Source organism: Nicotiana sylvestris, chromosome 4, assembly GCF_000393655.2.
Source record: "Nicotiana sylvestris chromosome 4, ASM39365v2, whole genome shotgun sequence".
Classification (NCBI taxonomy): domain Eukaryota; kingdom Viridiplantae; phylum Streptophyta; class Magnoliopsida; order Solanales; family Solanaceae; genus Nicotiana; species Nicotiana sylvestris.
Window position 1 is genome coordinate 2,328,264 of NC_091060.1, and position 27,731 is coordinate 2,355,994.

General features: G+C 35.8%; 2 protein-coding genes across 2 annotated transcripts; both read right to left on the reverse strand.

Moving 5' to 3' along the window:
• Positions 1-1,279: 1,279 nt before the first annotated feature.
• On the reverse strand, positions 1,280-3,134 carry LOC138889108 (uncharacterized). The gene is made up of 4 exons (XM_070171669.1): positions 2,658-3,134; positions 2,325-2,502; positions 2,062-2,162; positions 1,280-1,963 (listed from the first exon to the last, which is right to left on the reverse strand). Exons 1-4 carry the CDS (start codon positions 3,132-3,134, stop codon positions 1,280-1,282), a joined length of 1,440 nt encoding a protein of 479 aa, XP_070027770.1.
• A 10,590-nt stretch (positions 3,135-13,724) lies between these two features.
• LOC104243425 (premnaspirodiene oxygenase-like) lies at positions 13,725-16,783 on the reverse strand. Its single transcript, XM_009798608.2, has 2 exons — positions 15,813-16,783; positions 13,725-14,531 (listed from the first exon to the last, which is right to left on the reverse strand). The coding sequence occupies exons 1-2, from the start codon at positions 16,698-16,700 to the stop codon at positions 13,911-13,913; spliced, it is 1,509 nt and encodes a 502-aa protein (XP_009796910.1). The 5' UTR covers positions 16,701-16,783; the 3' UTR covers positions 13,725-13,910.
• Positions 16,784-27,731: the final 10,948 nt, after the last annotated feature.

A 27,731-nucleotide genomic window follows, 5' to 3' on the forward strand; every position in this document is an offset into this window, starting at 1 on the left:
CACCCCGATGTCGGGCTATGTCTATTCCGCAACTGTACAATTTCACCTTATTTTAGGATTATTATTATGTTAAAAGACTTAATTTGTATTATCTTAACTGCTTAAAATGAATTGGGAGTGTGTCGACTGGCCTTGTCTTCACGAGTGGTGCCATCACGATCGAGTCTGGGTTTTAGGGTCGTGACATAAAGTGTCGCATAGGTTGTTCCAAGGCAGCCTAAGATTGATATTTGGGTAGGCCTTATTGATGGCAGCTTCCACATTCCAACCAATCTGTTATTGCAACTTGTACAGGTTGAATTTCTTCTAATCTCCATACCTGCAAGCACAAGTTTCCTTCCACAACACCCAACATATAATAATAGGGGTAATGGTTAAAACTAGTTTATGTACATCATTAGAGGCTTTTGAATGCCACTAGGTATGTAACATATTTCTAATGGGGTGGGGGTGATAGGTAATACCAAGTTGAGAGCCAAAAATTTTGCAAACATAACTGGCTACATGTCCTTCTTTAAATACATGATGCATGTTTTCATAGGAGAGGTTCTCACAATAGTTACACCTAGAAATGATTTGTCTCCCAAACCTAGAAATAACTTCATAAAAAGGGATTTTACTTTTCCAAAGCCTCCAGACTAGAAAAGACATATCAAAAGGAACACAAGTGTTCCAAATTATACCAATGTGATGCTGCCTTGGTCTAGATTGCCTTACTAGATTCTAAGCTGTTCTGTTGGAGTATCTGTCATTATCCGTAAGGTCCCAATAAACCTTATACTCTTTGTCTTAAGTTCCAATGTCTATGCTGAGGATATGGTCAACTAGGTGCTCCGGAAGGACTTTTTTCAGTTTATTAACATCCCACTTTTCTCCCGTGATGAATTCACATACCTGAGTGTTGTAGCTCTTTCTGGTTTTGTTAACTAAACCTGCGAGGTGACCTTTTAAGGTCTAATTGTCCCACCAAAAACTACATGAACCTAAGTTTATTTTCCAAATCATGTGTTTTGCTGCACTACTTCTAACTTTAAGAACATGTTTCCATGCATGAGAGTTCCCTGCTAGCCATTGTTTTGAAACCAAGTGAGATCTAATACAATATTTATGCCTAACATATATTGCTCAGAGAGATGATGTGGACCTAATCCTCCATCATCTCTTCATAGCAAGCATATCACTGATATCTTCCATTTTTCGAACTCCAATTCCCCCCACCTCCGTAGGAAAGGAGAGGTTGTTCCAGGAGCTCCAATGGTACCTCATAGGCTCACTTGAGTTACCCCAACAAAAAGTTAGCAAAGTACTTTTCAATAAGTTTAAAAGTAGCCTTGGGGGGTGACATAGTAGAAAGAGTATTAATAGGCAAGGATTGAAGGACACCTTTGATCAACACAATCTTACCACCATATGACAGTAGTTTGTCTTTCCACCCATTAAGCCTTTTCACAATTTTACTAAGCAAGATGTCAAAATATTCAGTTCTTTTTCTACCCACATAGAGAGGACAACCAAGGTAGTTTAAAGGAAAATTCTTATCCATAAAGCCAGAGCACTGTCTAATTCTATTAATTATGTTTGCAGAAGTCTTAGGAGCAGTAAGGAAAACAGTTTTGTCTCTGTTAACTAGTTGACCAGATCTATCCTCATAATTGCCAATTTGTTTCATTACAAGCTTAATAGATTTAGAGGTAACACTACAGAAAATTACAATATCATCTGCATAGGCTAAATGGTTAACTTTTGGAACCTTATCATGCATAGCAAAGGGGGTAAAATCCGGGTGATTATGCAAGTTTTTAAGAGACCTAGAGAGAACCTCAGCAGCGATAATAAAAAGGGAGGGGGATAGGGGGTCATCTTGTTTAAGACCTTGAGAAGATGAGAAAAAACCATGTCTAGAACCATTAATGATGATGGAGTACCACACATTAGAAATCAGATTTTGTACTATGTCTACCCACTGATTGGAGAACCCAAATTTTCCTAACACAGATTATAGAAAGGGCCATGACATTCTATCATATGCCTTAGCCATATCAAGTTTAATGACAACATTACCTCCCTTATTTCTGTCAAGATATTATGAATAATCTTTTGAGCTAAAAGAGAATTTTCATAAATTATTATATCCTTCACAAAGCCACTTTGATTAGGGGAAACTAATTTATGCAACAAAGGATTAAGCCTTATAGATAGAATTTTAAAAATAATCTTGTTGGAAAAATTAGTTAAACTAATTGGTCTAAACTCAAAAAACTTTGCAGGGGAGTCAACTTTGGTAATCAAAACTAAGCAAGTATGTGAGAAAAATTTAGTCAAACCTTTCCCTTTGAAGACTTCCAGCACAAAAGCACTGGCTTCCTTTCTGATAATGTCCCAGCAATTGTGGAAAAAAGCACCATTGTATCCATCTGGGCCAGTTGTGCTATTAGCACTCAGGGTGAGGACTGCATTTTTTATCTCCTCATCATCTGGCATCCTACAGAGAAATTCATTGTCCTGCTCCGTGATACATTTAGGAATATATTCCAGAATAGAGGGATTGAGGTGAGGATGAGGAAGGTTGAACTGGGCATTTAAGTGCTTGACTGCTGCCTTTGAGATTTTTTATTACCCATGATCCATTTCCCCTTATGATTTTTAATTCTGTTTACCTGTTGCTTCTGCCTTTTTTCCCTGAGAGTACAGTGAAAATACATGGAATTTTTATCGCCATCTTCGAACCATTTTATTCTACATTTTTGCTTGAGAAGAGAGTCTTGGATGCTTAACCATCTAATGTATTCGGCATGGGCTCTGTTTATTTCTTCTCTACTCTCTTCTGTATTGTCTTCAATATCTCTATCCTCTAAATATTGAAGTTTTGCTTTCCAGTTGTTAACAGCCTCATTAATGTCGCCAATGTCTTCCCTAGACCATTTAGTTAGTTTTCTACTGAGAGCCTTCAGCTTTGATTGCAAAATCCACACGGGGTTATCTGAAACCTCTAAGTTCCACCTTTCCTTAACCACATCATAGAAACCTGGCAGCTTTAACCAACAATTTAGAAATCTGAAATATTTAATGCAGTTGAGATTCACATTGAGATTTTTCATGAGTAAAGGTCTATGGCCAGAACCAGTCCTAGCCATGTGCATAATAGAGCATCTTTGAAAGAGATTATCCCACAGATCATTCACGAAGACTCTATTCAACCTCTTCCAAATTCTTTTCCTTGGTCTCATGTTGTTTCACCAAGTAAACTTAAGCCCCGAGAAGCCAATATCAGTAACTCCACAGTTATCCATATAATTCTAAAAATCTATGCTCTTATACATTCTATGAGGTTTGCCCCCCAATTTTTCATTTGGATCAAGGATTACATTAAAGTCTCCCCCAATACACCAAGGTACATCCACCAGATTACTATCATCTTGCAATGATAACCAGAGAAGCTTTCTATCTTCTTAGTTACACTTATCATAGACAACCGTAATAAGAATGTTCTTATTACTAATAGCCTTCTCCAACTTAATGGTAATATGCTGATCACTATCTAAAAAGACCTTCTTGTTGTTCAAAGAGTTCCAGAAACACCAAATTTGACCATTACTATTTGAATGGCAGTGCTGAAAACCTAAGAATCTCCTGTGACCATCCACCTTTTCTTTGGAAATAAAAGGCTCAAAGATAGCTACAAAGTGAGTGTTGTTGTTGTCAATTAATGTTTTAAGCATGTGAATGGCTTTTTTAGACCTTACCCCCTATGTTTCAGAAAATTGCACTAATCATAGGAACAATCTGGGGCATTATCCTCTCTTTGTTTCCTTCTTTGTGAAGGGTGTGTTTTGTTTCTATGACTTTTTTTGCTACTCTTTCTTGTTTCACTTCTCCCTCTTTTGGCAATGTATTGATTTCCATCCTCTCGACTTTTAGATACTCCCTGTATGTCTTCATTTTCTGTGTTGCTTCCTCTTGTGATGTTCTAATTGTTATTGTTGATACTGTTTTTTGATGTTTCTTGATCCCTTTCTTTGCAATTTAAGTCAACAACCAAATTTATGCTAGGCAAATTTTTTATTTCAGTTGCCACTGTGGAGGTATCTGTATCACTGGAACTGTTGCAGTTTTTTGCCCTATTTTCCTCCTCCTCTCTATTAATTTCATTTTTGGCTCCCTTGTTGTCTTCCTGTACATGTATGTTAGGAGTTTCCTCCTTCCCTTGACATTTCATTGGAACTGGACTGTTTATCTTCATCTTACAAAGCATTGCCATTACTTTGCACAACATTGTCTTCCTAGTCGAGTAAGCTGTCCCTTATCTCTGCTATGGAATGGTCATTTTGTTTGCTCGGCGATGCAGATATAGCATTCTGTTTGATACTATTTTGAGCAGGTTTGAACATTACTTTGCTTTTCTTCTTTGGCATCTTCTTGGTTTTCTTCTTCTTAGATCTTTTTTTCATGCCTCTTTCCTCCTTTGTGGAAATGTTCTTCAAATTGTCATCTTCCTATTTCATTCTATCGGTGACCTTAGTTTGAGCAACAACCTGAACTTTGTCTTCCTTATCAACATTGCTATTAACAGTTTTCTTGTTCATAGGGAGTGTATCTTCATCATTCATTGTGTTCTCATCTCCAACTCCCTCTTCCTTAAGTTGACTGGCCTTTTTTTTCAAGAGCCCTACAATTAGCAATGTAGTGTCCCAATTTCCGGCAGTGTTTGCAGTACTTCGGAACACCTTCGTATTTTAATTTAATTTTTTAGTATATCCCTTTAACGGGGACTCGTCGTATTCTTGTCCCACGAATACACTTTGTGGCAGTGGTTTCAAGAGGTCCACCTCCACTCTAATTTTGGCCATTCTAGGCCTAGTTCTACCTATTGTAACAGCATCTAGAGCTATGGGCATACCTACAGAGCTCAATAGCTGTTTTATATAGTGTCAGTCATGCATATGGAAGGGGAGCGCCGGCAGAAGAACCCACTTCAGAACGACTGGTAGATCCTCCTCTGGTTTGAAATCCGTGACCACTTTTGAAGCCACATTTGCATTCTGTCGATCTCAATTACTCGTCTGAACCAAACAATTTTCTAGTCTTCTTCATTGAACAGGTCGATGAAGACATTGTGATTGTCTTCACAATTCTAGTCGTTCCTTTAAGTGGAACAATTTCCTTAAAACGTGACCTAATTCAGTCAATTTGGGGAAGGGGACGGAGAAATCATCCCACAATTGTATACTTACATGAGTCCGCCATGATGCCATGGTAGTCTTTTGCTTTGAATATCACTGCCGGCATGCCGTTATGAGTCGTGTGCCTTGCTATGACTTTTCTTTATCTAGCCGATTTGGATTTGGGATGGGGTTCTGGGAAGATGAGGATGGAGCAGAGATGGTGTTTGCATATGTAGATTTTCCTTGTTTATGCTCCTCTCTAATGGTCGCCTGTTGGGGGTTGTGCTGTCGTACGCGCCGGTGGGAAGCCTCTTGACAGCTCCATTTGGTCGAGCGTGGGTCGTACGCGCAAGTTTTAGTGATAAGAACTAGTCGTTGTTGAGAGAAAAGGATTTCTAGAGAGAGGAGAGAGAAAAAACTTTCACAAATCCAAGTTTAGATATAAGGTGGAATTGTTGAGTTTGTGAATATATTAAAATACAAAATTTCCCTTGAAGCAGCCAGTGTATGGTATTGTAAAATAGTTTGAAAAATATGATTTTATATAGTTATTAATATTACTACTTCCAAATATGTTTTAAATTATACACATAATATAAGAAAGTTTATGAGATTTTCTTTATTGTAAAGATAGAAATTATTTTTCAAGAAAAGAAGGTTACCTTTTTACCATTTTAAGAATTAAGAGTACAAAAATTATAAGTTGAGAAAATATGTATTTTTACATGGATGTTTTAATAAAATAATAGTATATGTATTTATTTTATATGGTACCACATGACCATTATAGTAAGTTATATAAACTATGTCAAAAGTAAGTAGTATTTTAAGTAATTTGAGATAATTCTTAACTATGTGGGTAACTAGTTAATTATTTGTTTAATGGGATATTAGCAAGATAATTAAGAATCAGTGGTGATTAATTAAGGCTTTAGATAAGCCATAACGTGACATATTTTTCTATAGAAAGATTGTGACTCATGTATTTGTTAGAACACGTTGTTGACAAGTCATAGCTACTTTACATAATGCTTGAATGTTATATGGTGGACTGCCTATTAAATTTCAAGAGTAATGTTAGTGACAGCAACTTCAACATGGTCTTATCCTTTCTAAAACTGGCCTATGAAGTTTAAGTTAATAGATTAGGTCTGACGGTGTTACCTTGCAATTTGATATGGAGGGGAGATCTTTGTCGAACAAATATTATGGTCATTTTTTACCAAGCAAGGAAGGTTTAACTCCTAAGTTTTACTGGTCACTAGAATGCCTAAAGTTGTAGCTTGATTATCTCTTGATCACTAATTCCATATTGTGATATAATCACAAGGATGTGGTAATTCTCTCTTCATTTTGATTACACCGGTTATCGCTGACCTCTTTGGACTTTGGAACCCGTTCATGTCACTGAGAGTATGTAGTGATTGGAAGAAGCATTAGGAAAAATTAGGAGACTGGTCTTGTAGTATTAAACGGAGCTTATATAAGTAAAGAGATGGAATGTTGTTATTAACTGCAATTGCTTTGTGCCAAAAGCTATGGAGGATCCGGTGCCAGATTTGTAGCTTCTCATGGATGAAACGGTGCAATCTTTTCCAATAATATTATACGGATTTTCCCCTAATCTAGGTATGTTAAGGCTATCCTTTCTTTCCTTTTGGCATGATTTATACGACACAAAAAAAAAAAAGCAAATGCCCAATTTTCATAAATGACTCTATTCATAGAAATACTAGAGATGCTTATGTTCTTGATTCGCCATGTGTTCTATTATTCTATCATCTGTTCATGGGTCTCAGAAAATACATAAATTGATAAAGTTTATAATCAAAGGCATAATGGTCTTATGACATTCCGAAAGATTTTATTGACGCACTTGTCATGCATTGCATTTATTCATACATGTACATTGACTCATGGCCAGATGACGTTATATACATGTATATATGTATTTATATGTATATGAGATATGGGAAAAGGTTACGGCGTTATATACGCACCACCACCTGATCAGTTGGTATACATTGATGATTTTGCCCACAGTGGCCGAGATGATATGATGGGATGCCCTCAAAGGCTTGATGATGTTATGAATACATGTACCTATGCACGACATGACATTCATATGGATATGTATGACACTATAAGCATTTCATGATTTACAGAGTTACCTAGACTTACAAGTTAAGTCATTTACTCCGTGTTTCTTCCAGGTCTTTTATATATTCATTTATGTGCCTTACATACTCAGCACATTATTCGTACTGACGTCCTTTTGTGGGGACGCTGCATTCATGCATGCAGGTATAGACAATCAGTTTGACGAGCCCTCATAGTAGACGAGGTCAGCATTCAGCAAAGGATTGGTAAGACTCCACCTCATTTGGAGTGTAGCCGAGTTTTATGAGATATCGTGTCAGAATTTTGCTACACACTTATGGGTAGGCCGATACTCTGTCCCATTTGATGTCAGATAATCTTAGAGGCTTTGTGGATACAGGTTTATTATGTACAGTATGTTAGAGGCCTTAACGACCCATATGTATTCATGTTTTAAGAACGATGGTTCATTAATATAACATTTGCCCACTTACAATTGTACATTACGAGTTGTGGTCATGTTGGCCTATGATAATTACAAAAGGAATGAATGAGTTACTGAGTGGTTCGCTCTGGCCACTAAGGTACCGAGTGTCAGCCACACCTCCTCAGGTTTGGGACATGACAGCCTGACATATCATACGCTGTGAACAAAATCCAAATAGTGAACATCTTCAAGCTCGAAGAGGATTCTCAGATATGTAAACAAAATTACTCAATATGGGCTCAGATTGCTTAAAGAAGCAACCTTTCTTAGCGTGCTTTTCAAGCACTTAGCTTTTGCTAGTGGTGGGGCGACAAGGTCATGTTGTTCAGTGGAAGCTTAAGCCAAGAAGGTACGAACGAAGTGACGAGCCCCTTTAGAAGATAGGGGGCAGGTTTGTTTTGATAGTAATTGCGAACATCTCTCCTCTCCTCTTAGCATGCATAGTTTGCTTACGCTAAGGTCCCTAAGTAGTCACTTAGTGAAAAAGGAAGTGATCGAGTGATGACAATCAGTGGTGGGCTTGGAAGCATCCATCCTTTGAAGAAAGCGTAATAGCTCACTGGTCTAGTTCAATGGCACCGAAAACGTTTCAGGGCTCAAGTGATTCGCCTAAGCGACGAGACCTTGAAAGCCGTTTTTTCAAGTGTCAGCAATGTCATCTCTCAGATTATATGCATTCTCCGATGAAAATTGGGAAGGATGAACCACAACAAGAATATCAACTGCACAATTTATCTAGGTGCAAATTGTATATCTTGGGCATCTAATCTAATTAAGAAACAACACACAAGTGGCAAGGTCATGTGTAGAGGCTGAGTACAGAGCACTAAACTCAACAACAGCTGAGGATGTCAAGCCTAGTATATCGAGTAGTTAGAGGATAACCTAGTCTATCTATAAGGATCAAATTAGTTAGATTAACTAGGACTATGCTTTATGTAACTCTATGGCACCAGTCCTACATTTTTTCTTTGTGGACCGAGGAGAAAAGGGGTTCGGCGGGAAGAGGAGTGTACCATGAACATCTCATAGTAGCCTGCTCCAATCCCCTTACGGTATAAAATAGCACACAAGTATGCATATGAATATACAGGAAGTCACCTTCTCACCTCGATTCTTAATGTGTTTGTCTACAATCCTCAAAGTTAACAATATTCTTATCTAAGATTTCCTATCTTTCACAGCCCAAAATAATCTTTAAACAATTTAATTCTTTTTTAGAACTCAGAATTAGTAACTCAAGGATGTAAAAAATATAGCATCAGTCACGTTTCGTGCTCCTTAGCTTCAATGAATGACACACGGCCAAAACAAATTTCACCTTATTGATCAGATTCATCATATCAAGTCTAACTAATTAGTAATTATTCAATACCATTTTCAGCTTTAAATATTTAAACACAGAAAATTAAATAGCAGCCATACATGACAACAAAAATTGGGCTTTAAGTCTATGAAGAGCGTTTGAAATAATATTTGTCAGTTGTAACCATAAACAATAGTAGCCAAAGATCATATTATCTTGCTATGAATCTTTTTCGTAGAAAATAATTGTATCACTTAGCTACAAAATTTTAAGTCGTCACCATTTAAACATTGTATGTTTGGTGATAAAACTTTGTTGTCACTACGTCACATGTTGATTAGAAATAACAAAACGATTGTCGTAATTGTTTATATTACCGGTGACAAAAATTTAGGTTCCAAATAAATGTAAAATTTTGATAAGTTTTCTATTATATAAACAGGGGTGGCTCTAGCGCGAGTTTTTCAAAATTAACATTGATAAAATCTTACTTAAGATCAATAGTATCTCAAGAAAGATTAATTAATGGGTTAATCATATTATCAATTAATTATTAGAAAAAATCATATCAATACAATTATTAACAACTTTGCATCTCAGAAAGCTGGAAGAATAGACTTCAAATAAACATATTTAATCATATTATCAATTAATTATTAGAAAAAATCATATCAATACAATTATTAACAACTTTGCATCTCAGAAAGCTGGAAGAATAGACTTCAAATATATATATATATATATATATATATATATATATATATATAAGAACTTTATTTTGAAAAATATTAGGCCTCATATTAAAATTTGGCTTTAGACCACACTTGCGCTGGAGCCACCCCTATTTATATAATAGAGATTTTTGTGTAACCGAGAGGGTAAAATATGTATTATGTCGATTAAATATAAAGTTCTAATTGACCCATTATATAAACAGGGGTGGCTCTAGGAACTGTTATATATTATAGGAACTGTTAACATGATTATGCAAAATAAGCATTTGAAAAAGAATCAAAACTTTTTATTTAATTGAGTATATCCATTAATCTATTATCTTCTACTGATACTATTTCCCTTAGTATTCTTAATTCAAGAAATAAGTCTAAACCATCAATATGAATTTGACTATTATGTTTTAAGGAACAAGGTTAAGGCACTGTTTTTTCATATTTTGGTCATCTAATAATCACATTTTTTTTACCTTTTAATATGAAATCAAAAATATCTCCGTATACTTCAAATTGTTCAAATCTATTTTTTAGTGAAAAATGGCTTGATCTACTATATATAGGAAGTAATCAACTCTAAAAAATTTTTTTAAAAACTTTACGATTTCATCATCCTAACTTATCACTTCCTAGATATAACTTCTTATGTGGACAGTCTAATACCACATCTTTCAAGGAATAACACTATTTTTGTGTAGCCCACAACTTAAAGATACTTCCAAAAAACTCATTAAAGAAAAAAACAAAATTTCAATTCACCGTCAATTAGCTATACAAAATGATACTCCCTCCGTTTCAATTTATGTGAACCTATTTCTTTTTTAGTCCGTGTCAAAAAGAATGACTCATTTCCTTATTTGGAAACAATTTACCTTTACACAAAGATTTATAGCCACACATAATATATGTGTCTCATTTTAGACCACAAGATCAAAAGTCTTCTCTCTTTCCTTAAACTCCGTGCCCAGTCAAATAAGTTCACGTAAAGTGAAACGGATGTAGTAATAGTCTTGCACGCAAAACTTTCTTCTTCAGTTGCTTGAATGTATTAATTACAACAGAAATTAATCAGATTAATCAGGTCAACAACGAAATACATAATTCTGATACATTGTGGTTCTTGAAACTGTTTATTGCAAATATAAAACACCTTATTCTATAAGAAAGTGTTATTAAGAGTAAATCAGAAACATCAGGACTAAAAGCTTACTGAATATATTAAAGTGACCTTTTCTTTAAAAAGAATATAAAAATAAGACCTATATATATATATATATAAACGGAAAACGAGGACCTATTTGGCAATATCATTGCTCAAATTGGGAACTTAATGATTTAACACAAAATTTCTACTTTGGTCCTTTTAATTTCGGCGGATTTCCAATGTAGGGGCTTTGAGTGGACAGCAGTGATGTTCATATTTGGATCCATTATTACTATAACTCATTTTGTCCATAATTTTTTTTCTCTTTTCGGATAAATTTTGTAAGTTTTTGAAGACTTTAAAAAAAAAATGAGTTTTTCAAATCAAAATTTTCAGAATTTTTTCTCTCACTCATAAAATTGCAATATTTTTTGGAGTGAAATGCATGTCCAAACATAATTTCAAATTCTAAATACTATTTTTCAACTTAACTTCAAATACTATTTATTTTTAAAAATTATAATTTTTATGTCCAACGCCTACTTAGACTCATCTGGAAAACTAGTTTGTAACGGAGAGGGAAGAAGAAGGAAAAGATGAAAATGAGGGAAAAGTTTCATAAACTAATTTTGACAATACCACACCAACATAAGGTTTAATCAAAGAACATTTACTCGTGATAAATTTATTGCTACAGATTTATTATGGAAAGCAGATGGAAGAATGATGGTTAATTTACTACAAAGTTAAGGAAGGAAATATCTACAATGCATACTACTTTTATGGAGTATATTATTTAGATTTATTGGAATGATTTACCTTGCTGGAAGAAAGTTTAAAAATATATCAAAGAGGATATGGAAAAAAAATTATAGAAGATCTTTAGAAGATTGGTACAAGAAAAACAAAAGGAAAGAAAATATCTCTGCCGAGAAAATTAAGAGATAAATTTTGAGAAGATTCAGTAAAGTTCAATCAAATGGAGAAATCAATCAAGAACCGGGTGAAGTTGCAGTGTTTGCTCCATTAAGTATACTTGAGATTGAAGTTGTGAATATTCCCAGAATGATAAAGAAAATATTTAGTGGGAAAAAGCATCTCACATGGGATAAAGAAAGAAGGTGAAATTACTTACTATTTTTCCTTATTACAATCAACATCGCACTTAATTACGGGAGAAATTTATAAATAGTCAGATTTATAACTGGTCATTCAAAAATAGCTCAATTTCAAAAGTAATCGAAATTTAGCCACTTTTCATGTAAAGATAAATCAGAGCGAAAACACTGTTCAAAACTCGGAAAGTACGCCCGTATATTATACTGGAGTTCCAGCATAAGTATGCTTGAACTCCATCATATTATACGGGAGTTCCAGGATAACTATGTTGGAATTCCAGCATAATTACACTAGAACTCCAGCATAATATACTAGAGTTCCAGCAAGTATAAATGTCCAGTATAATATACTGGAGTTTGGAGCACCGGTGCTCCAGTCTCCCGTATATTATACAGGAGTCAGCAAAGTATACCGGTCCAGCATAATATGCTGGAGTTCGTACACAGATGCACCGAACTCTCGTATATTATGCGGGACCGATCTCTGTTGCAACAAAATAGTGATTATTTTTCATTGACTTCATAAACGGTGGCTATCTTTGAATGACCAGTCCGAAAACTGGCTATACCGTACTATTTTAACCTTAATTACTTATGCTTCAAAAGGAAAAGTCATTCACAATATAAAGAACAGCACAATATATGGAATCACATCCATATAAAGTGGTCAAATATTCCATTATGTGAAAGAAGATATGGAATACTTATCCATTGAAGGAAGATATGAGGATGCATGATTCTCTTCATGTAAGGAACAATTTTGTTGTAATTAAAGAATTCTCTTATGCCATATAATCCGATAGAAGACCAAAGAAAGAAATTCAACGAGTTTAAGAAGACTCGACAATCATCCAGATTCATACGGAGTTGTCAAGGAAGGACCAAATTCATAGTACATCTCAATGTTAGAAAGGGAAGATTCAGTCAGAGTTCAAAAGAAAAGAAAAGACTGTCTAAATTCAAAGAGTATCCATTGATCTCTTTACTTAAGGAGAAATATATCCCGAAAGTAATATTTCGGAAGAAGGGACAAAGCCAACAATCAAGGAATCATCAGTAACGACTATTTCCAGACAATAATTATAAATACCAGAATGCTCCAGTAACGAAGCACCAGCTTCGCAGACAACTTTCCTACTCTTTCTACACCTTAGTCAAGCATTGTATTCTTAAGTTTACTAGTGTCATAAAAGATAGAGAGAAAGGGAAAAATACTAAGAGGTTGTGTCATTGTTCGTTTCTTTGGTGAGCGAGTGAAAACCCAAGTGTCGTTGTTAGTGAGCGAGTGAAAACCAACCTTGTCAACGTTGGTGGTGATCGCTGAAAACCACAAAGGCTGTACTCATTTCAATTTATAAAGAGATCTAAAAGACAACACTCTTGCAACCCAAGAGGACTGGATTAGGATACCACATTGGTTCCGAACCAGTATAAAATTTCTGGTGTCATTTACTTTATTGCTCTCATATTATATTCTGTTCCTTTACTATTTGTTGTGATTTATACTTGTTTAAATCGAAAGGACTAACAGTTCTGTGCAGGCTGTCTCCGTATCAGTCGACTAAGTCCGTACTATAGTCGACCAAATTTTAATAGGCATACAATTTACCCCTCCCGTACTTTCATATATTGTGTTCCCACGGCAACTTACTAAAATTAACAGAAAATGTTACTCGATATTCTCTAATGAAAATATCATATACTTAAAGACACAGTATATTACAAAGAGGTAAAGCCTAAAACATCATAAGAAGAGAAGTACACTGGAAGGATGGACAATGCAAAGCAAACTTAAAGGGGAGAGGAGAGTGATGCTTAGCAAGCTTTATAAGGCGAACCCCTGCATAAAGTTTGATGCCATTGAATCACTCTTGAGAAGGCTGATACGGAGATGCTATCAAGTAAAGGTTACTCTTTCTAGCACAACTTGCTCCATCCGACTCAGTCATGTCTAGGTCACTTGGATTGATTCCAGTAGGGAGTTTCCAATCGAAATAATACAATAATTGAGCTAGTGGTAAATAAATATTAGCTAAACCAAATAATATTCCAGGGCAAATTCTCCTGCCACTACCAAAGGGAAGATATTCAAAATTATTACCAACAAAATCTACAGAGCTCTGCTCAAATCTCTCAGGCTTAAAGCTTTCTGCATCATCCCAATTTTTTGGATCTCTTCCGATAGCCCAAACATTAACCATTACTTTCGATTTCAAAGGAATAGTATAGCCATTTATATTTGTTTCTTCCCTACATTCTCTTGGAAGCATAAGTGGAAGCGGAGGATGGAGTCTTAAAGTTTCTTTAATGACTAATTTTAGGTATTTCAACTCTTCGACATCATTTTCATCAAAAGTTTCTTTTCTGTTAAAGACTTCTCTTACCTCTGCTTGAGCTTTGGCGAATACACTTGCATTCCTAATCATTTCCACCATGGCCCAATCAATTGTGGTTGATGTTGTTTCTGTTCCCGCAGCAAACATGTCCTACATTTATGAGCAAGGTGCATTGTCAAATTATCTCACGTGTGTTATTCATCTTGTACAAACTCCTTGACCAACTTCTACTCAATATTCAAATAGCCTATTTATCTGGACTTGTGCTACTAAATACTAATACCTTTATGTATGTATATAATGAAAGGAACATCTATTATCTAGACCAAAATAATTTCTTGATATGTATAATGAAAGAAATATTATTTCTTTATCATAATATGTTGCTACTCTTTTCATTATCTTAGAATGCTAAGTTGTGATGGCTGACTTAATCTTTTCATTGTACTTTCCAAAACTGTAAATTCCAGCTTTATGAAAGCATCATTAGTTTACATATTTGAAAGCTAACTGAATCGACTTTCTACAACAACAATAATAACTCAGTAAAATTTTCACTAATGGGGTCTAGAGAGAGTAGTGTGTGCACAGACCTTACCCCTACCCCGTAAGAATAGAGAGGTTGTCTCTGAAAGACCTTCGGCTCAAGAAAATAAAAAGACAAAATAATTACCAAAAATAATTATTGAATAGAATTGATGCAATTTGAAACTTGCGGTCTTAAATATACTAAAATAATTACGTGGTCTTAAATGTAGGCTAAAATGATACTCCTCCCGTTCAATTTATTATGTGAAATAAAATCTTTCAAAACTTGTGATCTTAAATATACTATAATATTTGTATGATTATAGGACTAATGATCTAAAACATGTTAAAATATTCAGGGGCGTACACAAGAATTTTTGTAAGCTGTGTCGAAATTTATAAAAGAATTGGAGTATAACTTTGATTATCATACTTTTAGACAAAAAATAACCTTAGTTTAAAGATTTTGTTGAGTCTTAAGTTAGAAAAGGTGTTCAATTCTACTTCATCACAATTTTTATTACAAAGGTCCTCTCAAATATTTGTAAAAGAAAAATGTACTAGTTGAGGTTTGAACCTTTGACCTCTTAGGGAAAAAGCAAGCACATACCAACACACCAACACATAATTCATATCAAGAGGTGTCATTTTTTCCTACTTATCCGTTTTTGTACAGTGTTAATATATATATTTAGTAAAATTTTCGGACGAAGCGGTGTCCCTGAAAATATTTATTTAGCCATAAAAATTTGTCATTAAGGATAAAATAAAAAGCTTAAATTAAATTATTTCTGAACATAAGAAAGAGGTTAGTCTTTCTGGAACAGATAAAAAATAATAGGACCACATAAACAGGAATAAAGGGACTAATTAGAGAAGACTTTTGCAATATGTAGTACTTACATAAATAATAGCTTTGATGTTGTCGTTGGTGATTGGAAATTGAAAGCCTCCATCTTTCTTAAGTCTTAGTAGTACATCAATTAAATCTTCACCTCCTAATTGACCATTGAACTTGCCAGTTGCAAGGTTTTTTTTGTGCTCATTTATGATATTATCAACAATGTCATCTACCTTATGGTGGAGATTCATAGCTTTAGCCCTCATTCCAGTGAGCACATGAAGAAACTTTAGTGAAGGAAATATGTCAGCCACATCAAACCCTTCCAGCAAGGCTGTAACATCTTTCATTACTTGTATAAATTCATCTTGCTCCTTGAATACTGTCCCAAATGCCGATCGACAGATGATAAAGCTCATGAATAGAGAGATCCTTTTTGTAAAATTAACTGGCTTACCAGAAGATGATCGAAAAAATTCAATAAGACGAACAACTTCATCTCGTCTAATCGAGCTGAATGACCGAACATTTTTGGTACTGAGCACTTCCAAGACACAAATTTTACGCATTTGTCTCCAGTAATCGCCATAGGGAGCAAAGGCAACATCGGAAGAGTCATACAAGACAATTTCTGCTGCCAAAAGTTTTGGCCTAGATGCAAAAGCAAGGTCATGAGTTTTTAGTACTTCTTTTGCTATCTCAGGTGAAGTAACCACAACCACAGAAACTTCACCTAGTTGAAGGTGCATAAGTGGTCCATATTTTTTAGCTAAATCTCTTAGGACACGATGTGGAAGTCCACCTACCATATGAAGCATACTTCCAAGAATAGGTAGTTTCCATGGACCTGGAGGCAATCTTTTGGCTTGGTTTTTGGAATTCATCCATTTCTTTAATAGAAAGAGGAAAGATGCAAATATGAAAATGGAAACCAAGTCGAAGGACATCATTTTGGGTGTGAAAAGGAAGGTTTATTTTGTTCATGTGGGGTTTCAAGGAGTTGTAGCATACGATCTTTTATAAAGTTTTTGTTTTGGCAAGAAGTGGGATTTGTAGTAAACACAAATATGAAAAAAACATTTTTTAAAACAATTTTTGTTTTTCATAAGTCTGGTCAAAACAGTAGGTCTTTGTTTATTTCCCAGCTAAGCTTTCTTCTCAGAAATATTTTGGCTGACTTTATGAACAAAAATGATGTAAGCAATGTAATTTTAATAGACAAATTATTGTGCAGCCGAATATGAAATTATATTTGTTATCCAAGCTAGTAAAGTTCTTATATACCCCTTGTGTTTCAATTTAGATGACACGCATTTCTTATTAGTTTGTTTTATAAAGAATAACACATTTCTACAATTGGAAATAATTCAATTTTAAACTCTTCATTTTATTAATTTTACCCTTAATGAGAAGCTTTTATAACCACACAAATATCATGGTCCCACAAAATTTTTACCTCTTAAACTTTTAAGACCACAAGTTTTCAAAAGTCTTCTTCTTTTTTCTTAAATTCCGTGTCAAGTCAAACTACCTTATCTAAATTGAAACGGAGGGAGTAGTAAGCAATGAAAATAGATAGGAAGACTGTCAATTGCAGCTACAAGAACTTTGACTTCAATAAAGATGAAAAACGAAATAAATAAAATATATTATTTATTGAAGAATTGGTTGCGTAAGAATATATGATTCTAATTTTTATGTATCATTTTATGTGACATGCTTTTTTTTCCGGTCTAACTAAAAAAGAACAATACTTTCTGTCACGATCTAAAATTCTCACCTTCGGAACTGTGATGGCGCCTAACATATCACTTGCTAGGCAAGTCAACGTTAGAACAAATCATTCATTTTTCAACAGTTTAGATTAAGTGATGAGAAAGAGCTACAATAACAGTAATAATCCAAAGAAAAGTGCAGAAGCTAAAACAGCCAAAATATTTGATACAACCCTGGACCCAGTATCACAAGTGCACGAACTACTAGAATAGTACAAATAAGGGTCTGAATAAAACATACAAATGCCTGAAGGGAAAATACACAGCTAAATAAAGGGAAGTGGACTCTAGGAGCTGCGGGCTTCGAGCAGTTGTACCTCAAGTCTCCACGAGCTGGCCAATCCGAGCACGCTAATAACCACCGCTGGGACCAACTCCAAAATCTGTATAAGAAGTTCAGAGTGTAGTATGAGTACAACCTACCACATGTACTCTGTAAGTGCCGAGCCTAACCTCAACGAAATAGTGATGAGGCTAAGGCATGTCACTTACACTACAACTTGTACGCAATATCTATAAAATAGGAGAAGAAAATACAAAATGAAATAAGATAGTTAACTAAAGAAAATAGCTAAGTTCTCAAAGGAAACCAATACCGATCAGAATTACTAATCCTTAGAGTTCTGTATGAACATAACGAGAATCGACACAATACAGAGAAATAGAAGCACATAGGTTGTTACGGCGTGTAATCCGATCCCACCGTACAGTACAATCCTCCCTTATTCCACCGTAATAATATCACAATCAAATACAAATAAGTATATGTTGCAGGGCGCAACCCGATCCCACCATATCACAAAATCAGTATCACAATTCACCCTTATTTCACCGTGTCAATTCACTCTTATTTCACCTGTTGCGACGTCTAAACCGATCCCACAATATCAGTACAAATTCACCATTATTCTACCATGTCAATCCACCTTTATTTCTTCTATTGTGGCGCGCAACCCGATCCCACCATATTAGTACAAATATTCACTAAGTGCAATTAAATTCATAATTCAAATCACAAGAACCTCTACAGAAGATGGATATAAAGCTGAACCACAACATAAACCTTATACCAATTCAAAAATCCACATATGTAATACTACGCAGTAAGACAAGTCCAATAATGACATTTAGAAGGTGCAAGTAATTCATTTAAGGCAAATAGCAATGAGTCATGAGAGTATGAAAAGGTCTAACATGTTTAACACTTACTTCATTCTGCAATCAATTCAAACCTCTACAGGGGATTTTCCCTTAGAATCTGCCTAACCACTCGTATCTAACCACAATTGACTCAATAATATCAAATATTACCTAAAGGAATCAATGACAGTGCATGAATTTAGAATTTTCAAATTTTTTCCCAAAAACTCAAAAATCAACCCCAGACCCACTTGGTCAAAACTCGAAATTCGGATCAAATTACCCATTCAACCTCGAGCTCAATTATGCAATTTGTTTCGGAATCTGACAATTTGAGGTCTAAATTCTAATTTTATAAAAATCCCTAATTCGACACAAACCCCCAATTTCTATCATGAAAATCCTAGATTTTAGGTTGAAATCTTATGAAATGTACTGGAAGATTGAAAGAAAATAGGTTAGAATTACTTACCAATAAATTGGGGAAGAAAGGTTCTTGGAAAAATTGCCTTTAGGGTTTTAGGTTTGAAAATTTGAGAGAATGAACAAAAATCCCATCTAACTCAGCTTTTGATCAGTTACATATGTCGCAATTGCGATCTGGAGTTCGCAATTTCAAATTCTGCAAATGAGAGACACACTTTGCAATTGCGAAGAAGCTCCATCTCTGATATCATCGCAATTGCGACAATTTGTTCGCAATTGTGAACAGTGGCCATCCCGCAATTGCGACCTCTTGATCACAAATGTGATCCTTTGCTGCCCAGTCCTTCTTCGCAAATGCGAGGAAGTGGTTCGCAATTGCGAACCAGACCTCACAAATGCGAGATATGCAGTAGACACCAGAAACTAGCAAATTGTTCTAAGTTCTAACCATCCGTAGCTTATCCGAAACTCACCCGAGCCCTCAAGGCTCCAAACATGCACATAAGTCCAAAAATATCATACGAACTTGCTCGCCCGATCAAATCGCCAAAATAACACCTAAAACTATGAGCCGGACACCATATCAAATGAAATTTTCAAGAAAACATTAGAACTTCTAATTCAACAACCTAATGTCTGAATCACGTCAAACCAATTCCGTTTCTCATCAAATTTGACAGACAAGTCATAAATATAGTAATGGACCTATACCGGGTTCCAGAATTAAAATACGGATTCGGTACCAATATAGTCAATTCCTTAAAATCATTAAACCTTTAAACTTTCAACTTTTCGCAAAAAGCGATAACTCGAGTTAGGGACCTCCGAATTCGATTTCGGTCATACGCCCAGGTCCCAAATTACGATACGGACCCATGGAGATCGTCAAAATACAAATCCGAATTTATTTGCTCAAAATGTTAACCGAAGTCAACTCAAATGAATTTTTAAGGGAAAATTTCATATTTTTATCGTTTTTTACATAAAATCCTTCCGAAAAAATACCCGGATTGCGCACGTACTTTGAGAAAGTCTTAAAGAAGCTATTGGAGGCTTCACAACACAAAATTTAGGTTTAAAATTCTAGATAACTTATCAGGTCATCACACTTTCCTTTTATGTAAACTATATATCTTAGCACTCTCATTTACCTGTTCTGCATAAATTATTGGGATCCACTTGATAAAAATAGTTTTTCTTTTATAAGAAGAGAGTAAAGGAAAAGACAAATGAAAAGATTGACCAAAATTAATTTAGAAGGATAATTTTAGTTATTTGCATATATTTGGCTTATATGTCAGAAGTCTGCTTTAATTTTTTAATTTTTATGTCCAATCAAACAATTTTACCTCAAATGAAACAAACGGAGTATACATTTTAAACATAAATGCCTTGTAATCAAATATAGCTGCCGCAGCAACAGGCAAATTATTTGTTTTTAACACATTTCGTAAGTTGTCAAAAATCCAAATTAACAGGTTAGAATATAACAATAACGGAGGACGTTAACGTTTTATTTATTTTGTTATGTAGAGCGTAACACTTATTAAAGATTGGTAGAATATGAAATTTGTTATAAAATAAAGACCGTAAAGTAAAGACAAGTAGAGAGAGAAACTGATATATTATTTGAATTCAAAGTGATGTACATAATGAACTGAAATCTCTTCTATTTATAGAAGAAAGGAAGTTGGTGTGTAAACTGCTACTGCAAGCTGCTGTGTAAGCTGCTACTATACCAGATATGGATAATCTTCTACTGAGGGTAATGTTTATCCATAACGGAGTACTGAAAGGATAAGCTCATTGTACCAGGTATAAATAATCTTCTAATGGGGGTAATGTTTATCCATAACAGAGTACTGAAAGGATAAGCTCATTGTACCCGGTATGGATTATCTTCTATCGGAGGTAATGTTTATCCATAACGGAGTATCGAAAGGATAGACTTATTATACCCGGTATCGATAGTCTTCTACCGGAGGTAATATTTATCCATAATCGGGTACCGAATTGATAAGCTTCTTCAGGAGGCTTATTTCCAATAGAGTACTAAATAGATAAACATATTTGTGGCGGAGTCCCATTGTGACGACCCGGCCAATCGTCTCATGAGTTACCACTCTGTTTTCCCCATTTCTACTTCGTTATCCGTGTTTTGTGGTATTGGATTTGTCGGATCGAATCCGGAATGGTTTTGGTAAGGTTTAAGACACTTAGTCTCTTTTAAAAAGGTGTAAGTTGGAAAAGTCAACCGGATGCTGACTTATGTGTTACAGGGTTCGGGTATGAGTTCCGATGGTTCGATTAGCTTCGGGGGTGATTTATGACTTAGGAGTGTGATCGGAATGGGTTTTGGAGGCTCGGAGTAGAATTAGGCTTGAATTGGTGAAGTTGATATTTTGGCGATTTCCGGTTTACAGGCGAGATTTTGATATAGGGGTCGGAATGGAATACTGAGAGTTGCAGTAGCTTCGTTGTGTCATTTTGGATGTGTGTGCAAAATTTCAGGTTATTCGGACGTGGTTTGGTTGGGTTTTTGATCAAAAGCGTATTTCGGAAGATTTCTGAAACTTAGGCTTGAATTCGATTTGATTTGGTAGATTTGAGGTTCTTTGAGGTGTTTTGATGACTGGAACAAGTTTGACTAAGGTATTGGGTTATGTTTGTGCTTTTGGTTGAGGTCCTGGAGGCCTCGGGATGATTTCGGGTGGTTAACGGGGAAGTTGAAGTGTAATTGCAGCTGCTGAAGTTTTGCTGCTTCTGGACTTTTCGCACCTGCGGTTTGGGGACAGCAGGTGCGGTGCCGCACGTGCGGAAGGGGAGCCGCATAAGAGGATTTGGGATGAATAGTCAGGGACCGCAGATGTGGTATATGGACCGCACCTGCGGAGTTGCAGATGCGGAGCGTGGAACGCAGATGAGGAATCTGGTCCATTAAGTGATTTCCGCAAAAGCGGATGGTAGACCGCAAATGCAGTGCCGCAGAAGCGGTTGCTGAGTCGTAGATGCGAAAATGTCTGGCAGAACATATAAGTTATTCCATTTCGCGAAATTGAGTTATTTCACCATTTTGGACTTCGGCTTGAGAGCTTTTGGACGATTTAGAAGAGAGATTTCATGGGAACTTCGTTAAGGTAAGGATTTTGGACCTAAAACACATTTCTATGGTAGAATTTCATGGATTAAGGCTGTAATTAAAAGAATTAAAAGGCTAAAAATGGGGGATTAGGGCTTGGGTTTAAGAGGCCTTAAAATGAGGATTTGAGGGGTCATTTGAACTCCGATATTGATATTCTCGATATGCATAGACTCGTGGGGAGGTGAGGAATCTACTGATGTAAAAATTTTTGAGTTTCGAGAAGTGGGCCCGGGCCTCGGGGTTTGGTAATTTCGGGATTTGTGCCCTTTATTGATTGTTTTCGCTTGGGCTTTATTCCCTTAGCATATTTTGACGTCCTTGTTATGATTTTGGATAGATTCGATACGCATGGAGACCGACTCGAGGGGAAAAGGCGTCACGAGCTAGAGATTTAACTGGTTCGAGGTGAGTAATGATTGTAAATGATGTTCTGAGGGTTTAAAACCCCGGATTGTATATTGTAGTGCTAAATTGAGGTGAGGCACACACTTGATGACGAGCGTGGGGTCGTGCACTATTGGGAATTGTGACTTGGTCCGTCTCGATTGATAATTTTACTACGTATTTGACTGAAAACTATTTGCTATCATCATCATTTGGGTTGAATGTCATATTTGGGCCTAGTGCCAACTATTTGCACCCTTCATGGATTTTTATTAATATTTCCTCACTGTTTTGACTTCATACTTGAAATCAGTCACGTTATTTTCTATTTTTTTTATTACTCAGCCATGTTTACTCAGTTTTAATACTTAAATGACATTTTAATGATATTTTGGGCTGACAAATACTATTTTACTCTTGCCCGAGGGGCTTGTGAGTATTTTTGACTGAGTAAGGCCGAAGGCCTATATTGTGAGAAAACACTGATACTGATTTGAGGCTGAGGGCCTGAGATATGTACGTCACGAGGTGGCTTGATTGATATGAGGCCGAGGGCCTAGTTTTGATGCCACGAGATGGCTTGTTATTGCGCTTGGGCCGTAAGGGGCCCCTCCCGGAGTCTGTACACCCCCAGTGAGCGCGGGTACCCATTATGATGCGAGATTGAGCCCGAGGGACTGGTATTGTTCTGAAATATTGCCCGAGGGGCGGGTTTGTTGATACTGTGCCCGAGGGGCGAACTTCTATTTGTTACTTATTCTTAATTATCTGTCAATTACCCGTTTTACTGGTTGAAAGTGGTTTTACTTGACTTTTCACAATTTTGCTGTTTTCAAATGATTTTACGGCTTCATTATAGAATGCCTTGTACTTTACGTGTTTTCTTACTTTCAGTAGTTATTTACATTTGTTACTCACTGATTTGAAGTACTCACTTTACTCCCTGCACCATGTGTGTAGATTTGGGTGTTGTTGGTTCCGCTCCTGAGTACTGATTCCTCTAGTTCCAGGCGGCTTTCGGAGATGATGAGGTAGCTGTTGATGTCCGCAACCCTGTGTCTCTACTCTCTTATCATTTCTATTTCCCTTCAAACATTTGTACTAGTTATTGTATTTAGCAGACTAGTATTATGGCCTATAGATGCTCGTGATTTCTGACACCCCGGCTAGGGTTGTGTCGGGTGTATTTCCGTATTGTTATCGATATCTTCCATTGTTTAATATTATTAATCATGATTGGACTATCTTTATGTTGATTAACTGTTTTGAAATGTGAATTGGGTATACTTGGCTGGCCTTGTCTTCACGAGAGGCGCCATCATGACCGGGTTCGGGGTTAGGGTCGTGACACCCATATGGATAAGCTTCTTCAGGAAGCTTATTTACAACGGAGTACTAAATTAATATCCATAATATAATATATTTATAACACTCCCACTTGGATGTTCATTAAAAGATAATCTGCCTCATTAAAATCTTACTAGAAAAAACCACGTGGGAAAAATCCTAGTGAAGGAAAAAGAGTACACATATTTAATAATACGCATTGCTAGGTGCCTCATTAGAAACCTTATAAGGAAAACCCCATGGGAAAAAACCTTAGTAAGGAAAAAAGAATGCATCAAAATTTTACTCCCCCTCATTAAAACCTTGTTTCAAATATTTGAGTCTCCGCATTCCAATCTTGTATACCATCTTCTCAAAAGTTGAAGTTGGCAAAGATTTAGTGAATAAATTTGCTGGATTATCACTTGAACGGATTTGTTGCACAATAATGTCACCATTTTTTTGAAGGTCGTGTGTGTACAATAATTTTGGTGAAATGTGCTTCGTTCTATCTCCTTTTATAAATCCTTCCTTCAATTGGGCTATGCATGCAACATTGTCTTCGTATAAAATTGTGGGTCTTTTGTCACATTCCAAACCACATTTTTCTCGAATAAAATAAATTATTGATCTCAACCAAACGCATTCCCTACTTGATTCATGAATAGTTATTATCTCATCATGATTTGAAGAAGTAGCAACAATAGATTGCTTTGTTGAGCGCCATGATATGACAGTAATTCCATATGTAAACACGTAACCGGTTTGAGATCGAGCTTTATGGGGATTAGATAAATAACCTGCATCTGCATAACCAACAAGATTTGCACTATCTTTGTTAGCATAAAACAAACCCATATCAAGAGTTCCCTTTAAATATCGCAATATATGCTTAATTACGTTCCAATGTCTTCGTGTAGGAGAATAACTGTATGTTGATAATAAATTAACAGAAAATTCTATGTCAAGCCTTGTAGCATTAGCAAGATACATTAATGCACCAATTGCACTAAGATAAGGTACTTCGAGACAAAGGAGTTCCTCATCCTCTTCTGGAGGTTAGAACAAATTCTTATTCACTTCAAGTGATCGAACAACCATTGGTGTATGCAGATTGATGGATAAAGATCCCGTCTGCTAAATGTTCAATTTGCAGACCAGGACAAAGTTGTTTTTTCAAGATCTTTCATCTCAAATTCGTTCTTAAGATATTCAATTGCCTTTTGGAGCTCTTCTGGAGTTCCAAAAAGATTATGTCATCAACATAAATATCAAGTATAACAAATTTTGATGCCATTTTCTTTATAAAAATACATGGACAAATAACATCATTTATATAACCTTCTTTCAGCAAATATTTACTAAGGCGATTATACCATATGTGCCCAGATTGCTTTAAACCGTACAAAGATCTTTGTAATCTAATTGAATACATTTCCTGAGATTTTGAATTCGCTTCAGGCATTTTAAATCCTTCAGGTATTTTCATATAAATTTCATTATCAAGTGAACCGTACAGATAAGCTGTAACTACATCCATAAGATGTATTTCAAGCTTTTCATGTAGTGTTAAACTGATGAAATATCGAAATGTTATGGAATCCATAACATGTGAATATGTTTCATCAAAATCGACTCCAGGTCGTTTGAGAATCCTTGTGCAAGAAGGCGAGCTTTGTATCTTTCAACTTCATTTTTATCATTCCTTTTTCGCACAAAAACCCATTTATAACCAACTGGTTTTATACCAGCAGGTGTTTGGACTACTGGTCCAAAGACCTCTCTTTTAGCAAGTGACTTCAATTCCGATAAAATTGCCTCTTTCCATTTTGGCCAATCAAATCTTTGTCGGCATTCTTCGATAGATCAAGGTTCAAGATCCTCACTATCTTGCATAATATTAATTACAACATTATATGTAGAAATATTATCTACTACTATTTTAGATCGATTTAAATTAATCCCATCACCGGTCGAACTTATTAAAAGTTCCTCACTCACATGAGCTTCGGGTTCATTGGTTTCTTCAGGAATCTCAGAACTAATCAAATCTTGGGTCTCTTCAGGAGATCTCTTCATAGTATCGTTTTTATCATTTGTCGATTTTCTTTTTCGAGGATTTCGATCCTTAGAACCCAAAGGCCTACCACGCTTCAGGCATGCTTTAGGTTCACTAGCTCTCATGCTAGTAGATGGTCCTACTGAGGTATCAATTTGGATAGGCACATTCTATGTAGGGATATGTGACTTAGTTATCCTTTTCAAATCAGTAAATGCGTTTGGCATTTGATTTGCTATATTCTGTAAATGAATGATCTTCTAGACCTCCTAATTACATATAGGGGTTCGTGGATCAACGTGAGATAATGATAAAACTTTCCACACAATTTCTCTTTTGATTTCCTTTTCCTCTCCCCCGAATTGTGGGAAATTTGTTTCATCAAACCGACAATCTGCAAATCGAGCAGTAAATAAATCTCTTGTCAATAGTTCAAGATAGTGAATAATAGAGGGTGATTCAAACCCAACATATATTCCTATCCTTTTTTGTGGTTCCATCTTACTGCGCTGTGGTGGTGCTACTGGCACATATACAGCACATTCGAAAATTCGTAGATGGACAATATTTGGTTCATGGCCAAAAACTAATTGTGACGGAGAATATTTATTATAATGTGTTGGTCTGAGACGGATAAGTGATGCTGCATACAAGATAGCATGGCCCCAAACAGTACTGGACAATTTTGTTTTCATAAGTAGTGATCTTGCTATCAATTGCAGGCATTTAATAAATGACTCTTCAAGGCCATTTTGAGTAGGAACATAAGCTACAGGATGTTCAACTTTTATCCCAACTGATAGACAATAATCATCAAAAGATTGAGATGAGAATTCTCCAGCATTATCAAGGTGAATAGCCTTTATAGGATAATCTGGAAACTGTGCCCTTAATCGAATTATTTGGGCTAATAACTTTCCAAACGCCAGGTTGCGAGATGATAGTAGGCACACATGAGACCATCTTGAAGATGCATCTATTAGGACCATAAAATATCTAAACAACCCACTTGGTGGGTGAATAGGTCCACATATATCCCCATGTATACGCTCTAAAAAGGCAGGGGATTCAATATCAACCTTCATTGGTGATGGTCTAGTGATCATTTTTCCTTGATAACAAGCATCACAAGAAAATTCGTCATTTGTAAGAATCTTCAGGTTCTTTAATGGGTCGAGTTGATTGGTTTGCGTTTGGTGTGGTTTTGGTAAGAAATGAGATACTTAGTCTCTTTTAAGAAGACTTAAGTTGGAAAAGTCAACCAGATGTTGACTTATGTGTTAGAGAGCTCGGATGTGAGTTCCGATGGATCAGTTAGCTTTGGGAGGTAATTTATGACTTAGGAGTGTGATCGAAATTGGTTTTGGAGGTCCGGTGTAGAATTAGGCTTGAATTGGCGAAGTTAGTATTTTGGCATTTTTCGGTTGATAGGCGAGATTTTGATCCGAGGGTTGGAATAGAATTCCGAGAGTTATTGTAGCTTTGTTATGTCATTTGTGATGAGTGCGCAAAACTTCAGGTCATTCGGACGTGGTTTGGTTGGGTTTTTGATCGAAAACGTATTTCAGAAGTTTTTAGAAAACATAGGCTTGAATTCGTTGTGAATTGATAGATTTGGTGTTGTTTGAGGTGTTTTGATGATTGGAACAAGTTTGAATAAGGTATTGGGTCATGTTCGTGCCTTTGGTTGAGGCCCTGGGGGCCTCGGGGTGATTTCGGATGGCTAACG